General features: G+C 45.8%; 1 protein-coding gene across 1 annotated transcript in view; it reads left to right on the top strand.

The window, feature by feature from the left end:
• The first annotated feature begins 395 nt into the window (after positions 1 to 395).
• Positions 396 to 10,778, top strand: part of htr2aa (5-hydroxytryptamine (serotonin) receptor 2A, genome duplicate a) — a 47,393-nt gene continuing 37,010 nt past the window's right edge. The window contains exon 1 of the mRNA XM_061054074.1: positions 396 to 2,211. Within this exon, the coding sequence (XP_060910057.1) occupies positions 1,803 to 2,211 (409 nt within the window). The 5' untranslated portion in view covers positions 396 to 1,802. The remainder of the gene's footprint in view (positions 2,212 to 10,778) is intronic.

Genomic DNA, 10,778 nt, shown 5'->3' with positions numbered 1-10,778 from the left:
CTAAATATAGAAAACAAACCTTTAAAAAAGAGAGAGAGTGATGTAACAGATGTTTGTGGTTCTAAAAATCCACTTCCTCTGTAACTAAACGGTCTACCTCTGCAGGGATCCTCCATCAGACCCTCAGAATAACAATCTGCGCCGGTCGGAGGTACAGGAAGAATCAATCAGTGATCAATCGAGGATTACGTTACAGCCTGATTCACCGCTGCAGGCTGAAGACGTCTACTGCGTCTGACTCATTTAGACGTCAAGCCAATATGGAAGAAGCAGAATTGCCCTTTAAGGAGAGCGATCAAGCAGAGCGAACGGGACTCACAGATTCAGCAGAACAGAGAGCGGGGATGCAATGAATGAACGCTGAGAGAGAGAGCGAGCCAATACGGTTCAAGGGAGAGAGAGCGAGAGCAGAGGAGATCCCAGAGAGAGAGAGAGAGAGAGAGAGGCAGCGTGAGGGGAAATCATTCAGCTCCTGATCTTCAGCGAGGACTCTACAACTTACAGACTCTCCGTGGAAACCTAAAAATTCCCCTTTCCCCTCCTCAGTGTGCTCATGGTTTACAGAAGAAACGAGGGATCTCCTCCTCCTCCTCCTCTTCCTCCTCCTCTTCTTCTTCTTCTTCTCTTTGTATGTTTTCTCTTTCAGCAGGCACCTGAAACCTGCAGATTTCAGGAGCTGAAGGAACACTGACCCTGCTTTTGAGTGTGTTTGGAGTGTGACGGACATTTTCCAAAGAGGAAGAAATGTAAGGAGTATTTAAAGATCTCTGGAGGGTGGACATTGTTTCTGGATGACGGGAACATGGAGGAATGTTTTTAGCCCAAAACTGGACTTTTTAAATCTCTGAACAGATGTGAGGGGAGAGTTGGTGCGAGTAACTCACACGCATGTCAGATATGATAATGTTCATCATCAATCTCTGTCGTCCGCCGACACACTTGCACAGGTGCAGGGGTGACTCGAGACAAGACGACAAGGACACTCGGGGACTGTCACACACGTTTTTTAACACGCACTCACAGGAATGACATCTGTGCAGGTATGTAGCGTCCGCTTTGTCGTTTTTGATGCAGAGAAGCTCTCAAACTCTGAGGCAGAAGCAGTCAAACGGAGCCAAGTTTGAGACTTTTACGGATGAAAATGTAAAGATTTGTGCTGCTCTTCTTCTTCTCTTCTCGGCTGTTCGCATCATGAAAGATTAAAGGAGGCTATGACTTCAGATTTTTAAAGATGTAAGACTTCACGTGGATCTTTTGTTTTTTAACACGAGCGCCGCTCTGAGAGGACACCAAGGATGAGAAACCTTCAACGGTTTCCCCCGTCGCTCCGGCTTCAAGTGGATTCTAAGATCAGACGATGAGAGGTTTTGTTTTTAAAATGACTGAAGACATGTGAGCTCCAGCGTTTGCAGCGGGATACTTTTCTTCTTTGTTTTCAAAGTGCTGCAAACATGGACGTTTTATTTCCATCCACTCAGCTTTGTCCTTCGAGGCTGAATAGCTGCTCTTCTTGTCGCGCTGAATTCAGCAGAGTGCTATTTTAGTTTCCTGTTGGGACATCCTCATCTGTTGAGTATTTTATTAGCCACAAAGGCTCCAGAGTTTCCTCTGAGACGCTGGAGTAAATAACCGAAGACGCTCTCTTCACCTGAGTGATAAACGGGGTTTTCTTTTTGGTTTTCTCTCTCTCGAGGGGGGGTGGTGGAAAGATGAGTCGGTGTTCCTCGTTCTTCCTCCACTCTGACCCATTTTGCAGGCTGCGGTCCTGAGGTAGTCTGTGAAGGGGGTACCGCTTTGACACCATGAACTTTCATGGTTCCAACGTGTCCCGCTTGATCTCCAACACCGCCCGAGCCGCTCTGGAGTCCAACACCTGGCCGCCACGTGGACTCGAGGAAATCACCCAGTGGATCAATAACTCGGGTTGTCACGGGAGCGACGCGCAGTTGGGAAACTGGTCTCGCAGAGGAGTTTACGGCATGTCTCCGTGCCGTCCCGCCCAGCAGGTGGCGGTGGAGAAGAACTGGGCGGCACTGCTGATTCTGCTCGTCATCGCCGTCACGGTCATGGGTAACATCCTGGTGATCCTCGCCGTGTCTCTGGAGAAGAAGCTGCAGAATGCCACCAACTATTTCCTGATGTCTCTGGCGGTCGCTGATATGCTCCTGGGCATCCTGGTCATGCCGGTCTCCATGGTGACCATTCTCTACGGTAAGCAGCGAGTGACACTTCTGTGGGGTTTTGGGAGTTGACATTTGGTGTGACTGGAGAGTGAATGCAAACAAACCCCAGCTGCTGCGTGTTGAGGCTTTATTCCTGTTGGATCTGACACTTCCTGTTTGTCATGTTGTGTCAGTTCAGATCACGTTTGGATGTTTAGAGTCAGGTGAGACGGACGGAGAGCAGCAGGGAGGAAGGTTGTTGTTGATGGAGGAATGAAAGGAGGCAGAGGATGATGACTGAACTTTATGAATGCTGAGTTTATAGATCCTGTGGAGACACGTAACCCGGCTTTATTTCTACATTCTTAAACATGTCGTATCATGTTGGTAAACAGAAGGATTCAGCACGCAACATAAAGAACATCACTGCATGTGGAGGTCAAAAAATCTTCTGAGTCTTGTCTTGAATCGTCTGTGTTTTTTAAAGTGGGGGGGGGGGTCTGGGCCCTACTTTCAAGGGGCTGTCGCGGAAACTTGGAGGGAAGAGGGAGTGAAATGGAACAAAAATAAAAAACATTATTTTTGACAAATAAATTGTGAGTTTGCACTTGAACACACCGAAAAGACTGCAGCCGACGGCCAACCACCACGTACGTTCTGCCCATACGTGAGAGGAAATAACTCTCCATGCAGTAGTCCGTTGTTATGATACGAGAAGACTGTTTTCACACTGCTGTCGGTCACCACTCGTATTATAGGTAGAAAGAGTAGAGCACCGCTTGTCACGATGAGCCAGCAGACGTAAAGTACAGCTTTACTATATGAAGTAAGAACTGACATGAAGTGACCACATGTGTTCTTGTTCATGAGGTTGATCTTTTTTTTTCATCGTTCCCGAGCCGTTGCAAGAGGGGGTCCCCGTCTGAGGTTAATGGGGGTCCTTGGCGTCGCAGAGTTTGGGAACCCCCGGTCTAACTGAAGTTCAATCTTTGCAACTTTATGCTCCTACATTTCCGAGGGAAATGTTCTTCTGTCCTGCTCTACATGTTTGATCAAATAAGGGTGAGTGCAGACCCCTCGTAGCGCTGACACAAACGGTTCAAGCTCCTCCCCCCGCTAGGCGCTACAGATCACTGTACGCCAAAATAACCCAACATAAGAACTGATTCTTTCCTCAGGATGTCACCGTGATGAACGCTGAACAGTCAGACCTGTCGCTGTGAAGTAACCCTGAAATTATTTAAACATTTTATTAAAATTTTTATGGTCCATCACTTGACTGAACCCACCTGATGGACCTTTGACCTTTCATCAGGAGGTTTAATATAGGTTGTTGATGTCGGCTCCACCTGCTGCTCTCTACTGCACAGACTCTCCCGCCTGTCACAGGAGGAGGAGGTGAAGGCGCGGTGTCCATCTTTATTTACAGGCCATGATGAGCACCAAGGTCAGACAGAATTTCACCACCTGGGAAGTTCAATTTCTGTACAAAGATTGATGTTAGTACATCAGGTTTTCGTGGCGATATTTCCATCTGAACTTTAGAGTGTGGACTTTTGGACGGCAGGAAAATAAATCAGTGAAGTTATATTTGCAGTGAGGCGCTGCAGCTGACTCTGAGCTGTGCTGTCCTCCTGCTTCAGGTGGACGCTGTTCATTCTCCTCTCAGACAGCGCCCTCATTTTCTCTGTTTTATCTGTGTGCCAGTGTCACACACACACACACACACACACACACACACCACAGATAAGAAACCTTCCTCCGTCCTCCTCTGCCTGTTTGCAGCTGATCCTCACTTTCCTCCTCCTCTTGTCTTCCCCCCCGTGTGTGTGTGTGTGTGTGTGTGTGTGTGTGTGTGTGTGTGTGTGTGTGTGTGTGTGTGTGTGTGTGTGTGTGTGTGTGTGTGTGTGTGTGTGTGTGTGTGTGTGTGTGCGTGTAAATGTCACGATCCGCCGTGCTCAGAAGCAGCTTTAAGCCCTAAGTAGAAAATTAATTTGCATAAGAACGAGAGCTGAAAATGAGTCGGAGGAAAGAGCGCTTCTTAAAGAACGACCTGCACAGCTGATTACTCGTCCTCCTTGCTCTTTAATGAGCAGACAATAGAAGTCATTAGCCACGCCGACGCCAAGAACAAACACACACGCCGCAATTATTTCCTGCCACCATGTTTCACGTTCATTCAGTGAGTCAGAGAGCAAACAGAGCGGTCTGTGAAGGTGAGGGGGAGCCGTGAAGATACCACAGAGCCGAGGCCTCACACGGCGCTCCTCAGATCATAATCGATATCAGAAATATGATGAAATCAGACGCGCTGACTCATGGAGTCATAATGATAACTACAAAGGTGATCATTGAAGTTACCTTAAAGGCAGGGTTGGTAATGTTCAAAAACTAGCATTCCCTCAGTGCTCCGTCTAAAGCCACCCCCCCTCTGTGCTCGGGCCACAGAGTCAGAACATCAGACCTCGTTAGCTTGTTGTACAAAGTGGAGCTAGCGTAGCGTTACTAATATACACATCATGATTGAAATGTTGACCTCTGACCTGTGTCACCGCCAGAGAAAAACTCACCACTAGCCTTTTATTGACGAGCCTCTGAGTTTTGTGATTTCAGTCCACACAAAACACCACCTTCAAAATAAAAGCACCACATGTTTAATGTTGATAAGGAGGAAACTGAATTTCACAGAGCAGAGAAGTAAATATCCAACAGATGCCGTGTGGACAGCGAGCGTCCGATGCTGCGCAATGCAACGCCATATCAAACTCTCGTGTGCTGTTAGGACGCGGTGTTAGACTTTCTTTAGCAGCTCTGAGTAAAAAAAAGCAATCAGTTAAATAAAAAGTAATCTCCAGCCTCGTGTATGAAAACTTGAATGGATCTCAGAAGAAAAGAAACCCAAGGTGACTTTCTTTAGAGTGATAACCACGGTAGAGTTTCCGTCCTTTTCTTGTCGTTTCCTTTTCCTCTTGTGTCCTCTGAATTTTCGCTCAGCGTGTTTAAGCACTCAGAGCGTGGAGCAGCAGGAGTTAAAATTTCCTGAGTCCTTTTCTTCTGAGTTTTATTGGAACATGAGGAGAACTGAAGAGTGCAGAAAGCTTTCAAAGGCTGTGAAATATTAAGTGAATTCCTCCACGCTGAGAGGAGCGATGAACAGAGTTTTTGATGGAAACATGTGACACTGACACGTGGATGAATCTCCCGTGATGTCACATTGTAACCACAGAAATGTTCATTTTACGACTTCAGAGCTGGAAATGTTCTTTCTTTCATCCGTCTGGTCGAAACTCAAACGTCTTCACAGCTCTGCGTTTATCTTTACATAAGGTTCAGACGTTAATGTTCCCAGAGGATCAACCCTTAGAGAACCAGTAATCCTGATTACTCCCTTTAGCGCCATCTTCAGGTTGTTACTTTCAACCAAGAGTGGGCGCTATTGAGCAAAGCACGGTGTAAGTTGTGTTTTCTCTCAGCTCCTCCACCCTCGCTAAACTGAAAGGGGATATATTATGAAAAATCCCCTTTGACTGTGTTTCTGAACATATATTTGGGTAACCTGAGAGTCTACAGACCCACAAAATGTGAAATAAACCCATCCAGTCCTTTGTTTGTGGTCTGCATAAGTCTGACAACACAAATGCTTTGTTTCAAATGTGCTCTCCTTGTGATGTCACAGTGGGATTCTGGTATAAAAAAAATCCCCTCCCCTCTCCTGGTATCTCCATCCATGGACTCCACCCCCAGCCTAGAGCAAAACTTTTGCACAGGTCCGCCATTTTTATTCTCGCTACAGAGGAGTGACGTCTACCGGGAAAACTCAGGGGGGGCTCATTGCATTTAAAGAGACACACACACTAAAACGGAGTGTTCTGAGAGAGCTGGTTTATACAGGGTCACAAACCTCCTCTGGTACTTGATTCATGTTATATTTTGACCAAAGCACTGCACAGATGTTTCATTTAGACCGCAGGGGACTGTTTGAAAAGGTGGAAGAGGGGGATAATATGTCCTCTTTAAGCAATAAACTTGTGTTTTTTGCTCTCTTGTGCAATAATCAGATTTGCATTCCAGTTTGACTCACAGCGTCAATACTTCATGACTCCTCACAGTGGCGCTAAAGACATGGACGAGGGTAACGTGATCAGAAGTTAATCGGAGAAAGATGACAATGACAGCGGGATAAAGTCAGTGTAGCTCATGTCTCGATCGACACACACTGTACGGGGGGGGTGAATGTTTTGATGACTCATCAGTTTTGATTTGATGAAGGATGAGAGTTATTCACAATAAGGCGTGTAGCTGACCTGATTGACAGGAGGGCGCAGTGTAACAGTTTGTCAGGAGGCTTAAAACCCGCCTCAGCTCCAGCTCTCAGCCTGTCGTTAGGTTGACTGAAAGTTAGACTGAGACAGAATTTTCAGCATGGAGACCGCCATCGATGGGACTCCAGCGCCCCCTGCAGGAACAGACGGGTGACGTCACTCAGGCTTCAAACATTCATATTTACAGACTATGATAATGACCACAGTCTTATTGCCCCACTGTGTAAGTAAAGCCCCTCAGCGCTGTTAGCGTAGCTGCTCACAGTCGTTTTTTTTTAGGTTTATGAATCATTTTCTGACATTGAGGGGTTTCTTTGTGAGAACATAAAGGGGTTTCTCTGTTAGAGCTAAGACCTCAGGGACCTACTTTCTCTTCCATGATGCTTCATCACATATTAAAACCTCACTCGGATCCCATCATGAGTGCTGCTGTCAGGGTTGTTCTCCTCTGAGTCACAGTTATGAGGATGCACGCTCATACATCTGTGCGGTGAGCTTGTTAAACAGTCGCTAACATGCCGTATGCTGGCGTATGTTTTGGCTGATGTGTAGCTCTCGTCTGGCCTCTTTGGCTCGAAGCCCAGTCATGATTCACAGATCCAGTTCTCCTCTTTAAATTTATCTGACTGAAAACAAACATTTCAGGTGTCTTGGGAAATTTAGATTTAGCCCTGCACTGTGGCTGTCAGGACACAGAGCTTTTTTTCCATCTATTATACAAGAAAAAAACAGGAGTGAAATACTATCACTGCTGTAGTTTCAGTGTCTGTCTCCTCGTCTCTGCTTTGTTCTTGTCGTGCGTCCACCGAGGACGAGCTGTCACAGTAAACCTGACACTGAGGCGTCTCCTGACACCACTGATGTAAAGAGCATAAATACGGGCTTCACGTCATTGGAATAGTAGGAAATGTACAGTTTAGAATAAATGTTTGATAAATCATCATCCCGACAGATTGTTTGGAGCCTTGTCGTGTTTAAGTTGTTTGTACCTTTACCCATCGTAGCAGCTTGAAGCATGATGGTTCACTTCCATGGGGAAGCCTCTCTGCAGTTTGTTAAGCTGCGGCTCAGAGCGATGAGCAGCAGATCTGCATTCAGGCAGACTCCTTCATTTTTATTGCATTTGTTATTTGCAAAATTCAACAGTTATCCGAGGCAGAGGAGCAGAAATCATCTCACACATTCAGTTTACAGTTCCTGCAGCGTGCATGGGTAAAAGTTCAGAACCTGAAGAATCATTTAAGACTGAGCTCATAAATAAAATGCTGCTGATGTTATTTATTGTGTTGGAAGGTGAGCAGGTAGATCAGTTGCTGAGTCAGGGATAAACAAAGTGACTGTTTCCCATCTGTTTGAAGGTCTGGGAAAGATCTTCTTTTAGTTAAAGGTAAAGAAAATAATTAATCTTAAAGGAGCAACATGTAACTCTGACCCCTAGTGTTTGAAATGGGTACTGCAGTCTAAATGTTAAACATTGTAGAGAGCTGTCTCCCCCCGCCCCCTCCTCTCTAGAGTCAATGCTCACGCAGGTCGCCATGTGGTGGAGACTGAAGCTTCAGTGTTTATCCAGCTCTGCATCGGTCTGTAAACCTTTCTGTGTTCTAACCTCTCTCCATTTTTCAAAAGCATCTCCAATATTGATCCTAGTTTGAGCACGTTTCTGCTCGTGGAGCTTATTAGAAACATGCAGAGGCTTTTTAGGTCGGGTACAATCACTTCTATCTGAACCACTTCTCTTGCCCGCTTCCATCACTGCAACACCTGTTGGTTTGACCTGATAACTGGTCTCATATCTGGCAAACCGAGGAGCGTCCAAAACGGCCGTGTGGGGGTGCCTTAAAACCGTCTACCTTCTCTGGTCCAAACAAATCCAGAGCATTCAGGACCAGAATCTAAAGTTAGAAGGAGGACATACTGGCTGCTGCATTGTTGTCAGAGAAGCCAGCACTTCAACACTCTGGTTTATATTGAAGTACAGTGATAGTATATTTTATTTAGTCAAACCGTTCCTGTAAAGATCTTCAGCTCATGAAGAAGATATCTGTGAAGCGTCTCCACAGGAGCTGTCCGTTCAGCACCACTAAACAAGCCAGAACAAACCCTGATGTAGAAACTAAAGGATCATTTCATACAAACAAAGAGGATTGTTGTTGTTCTGCTCACAAAGATGTCTCCTGGTCGACGCCTGTCTACAGCGTACAGAAACTTGTTCTGGTTCTTCAGACACTTCTTTAGTTTGTCTGCAAGCTTCAGTCATTAAAAACTACAAACTATCCAACGTCAGGCGCCCAGGACTTCTATTGTTGTTGCTTGTTAAATGTGTGTTTTGATTTCTGTTGTTGATATCGCTAGTGTTGTAGTACTCGAAATCGGTCCTGGTCTCCAGACCACTTTCTGAAGGTTTTGTCACTGAATCTAAAGCATTTTGACTCGATCTTGTCCTGGTCTCAGACTGGGCGGACTCTGGATTCTAAATCAGGACCACCACTGATTGGCTATTTATCCCAGTTATGGCCACAACCTTCCCGGTGTTACGGTCTAAGTGAGTGACACGCCCCCTAAACACAAGATGAGGATTTTTTTCAGTGATATTTATGGTCTTGGTCTCCGTCTCAGTCTCGCCCTGCCTTGGTCTTGGTCTTGGTCTTGACTCGGTCTCGATCCCTATATGTCTTGGTCTTGTCTTGGTCTCAAAGCACTCTGGTCTTGGGTATGTCTTGGTCTTGGTTAGTGTGCTCTTGACTACAGTAGATATCTGGGTGAGTGACTCTGCACATGTGCACTTGAGACACACAGTAGGCGGAGCTTTGAAACGTTTCGATTCTTTCTAATAAATTGATGCTGCTTAGCAAGATAGTTTAACATTCTGTCACCGTGACAACCGTAATATCAGTCTACTTGGCCTGCTGCAGGGTCGTCTTTTACCGTTTCTTTTATTTGTTTCCTGTTTTTTTTTGCCTTTTCTTTGACTGGATTTTCGCTCTTTTTCCAGTTCTGACAATCTTTCAGACTTTCTCCTTCTTTCCAGGTGACATCTTTGTGTTTCTGATCTCAGCTCAGTATCACAGGATGATCTTGTTCCTAATTCTCCTTTGTTCTCAAACCCTGTTTACCGATTCCCCGTCTCATTCCTGCTGAAAGTGTGGAGTCAATATGTATGTGTTTGCATCTTCTAAGTCTCCGTCTTGTTCTGCGTCGACCTTCACTCGTTCTCCATCACTTATCGTCTGTCCGCCTGTGTTTGATTGACACTTTGAGACGTTGTCTGCAGGAGAAAACAAACACGTTAAGTGGTTAAAGTGACCCGGACATGAGCGTGTCTGTCTGTTGTGCACTCGCAAACCTCTTCACACCCGAACAACCCAACAAGCTGAGAGCCGGGTTCGCTCTTTTGTGACGCAGTTGCCTGGTGATCAATGCAGTAAAGCCTCTCAGTCTTTTTTTGCTCTTTGGGTTTCCAGAGGCAACGGGGGAAAAACAGAGGTCGTGGGAACACAGTATTCCCCCCCCCCCCCCCGCGCTCGGTGGAAGCTTGCCGAGTTGGTTTCCTGGCTCTGATCTCACCTCTGCTGTTTACAGGCACAAAAATAACTTAATGTCGTATCGATTTTCATGAAGTTTGGGTTCAAATTCTCATTTCCCCGTCCTATTTAAGCTTTTGAGGTCTGTCAGCCGGGTAATGTCTTTTCTGTCCTTTTCCTTTGAAGACCGCAGCGTCCATCCATCACCGCCTCGCTCGCTCTCTCTCTCTGCCTCAGTTTGTATGACAGACAGGAAACAAACACTTCTGCTGCAGATCCCTCCAGCCTCAGCCTCGTTCTTTGGAGCTGTGCAGGATAAGATTCACTTTGAAGATCAGACCCTGTTCCTTCTCCTCTGATTCTCCCTCAAACCAAATCCACATCTTTCAAGTTTAAAACTCAAGTTCATCTTGGAGTTAGGAACAATTGATCTCGGATTAAGCAACAAAAAAAAATCCATAATTGTATTGAAGTATTTTAGATTGACTCTTTACTAGAGCTTAGAGCGGGCCCCAAACATCCAGCGTGACCTGAGCCGATGCATGTTCTCTCCAAGCCCTGCCCTTCCTGTTCGTCTTTTTCTTTGGCTGTGTTTATGTACCCAAGCCCGACTGACGGTTTAGTAAATTACAGGTTGTAAGAACGACAGCAGTCTGATCAGATGAGCTCTTCATGAGTGCAACATGGAAGCAAATGATCGAACAACATATCAGAGTTATTAGGAACCCCCAAAAAACATGTTCATAAACGTTCATGAACTGCTCGTCTGGCGT

The sequence above is a fragment of the Labrus mixtus genome, chromosome 13 (genome assembly GCF_963584025.1).
Source record: "Labrus mixtus chromosome 13, fLabMix1.1, whole genome shotgun sequence".
NCBI lineage: Eukaryota > Metazoa > Chordata > Actinopteri > Labriformes > Labridae > Labrus > Labrus mixtus.
The sequence above is the reverse complement of the archived record's forward strand: the minus strand, read 5'-3'. Positions and strand labels throughout refer to the sequence as shown.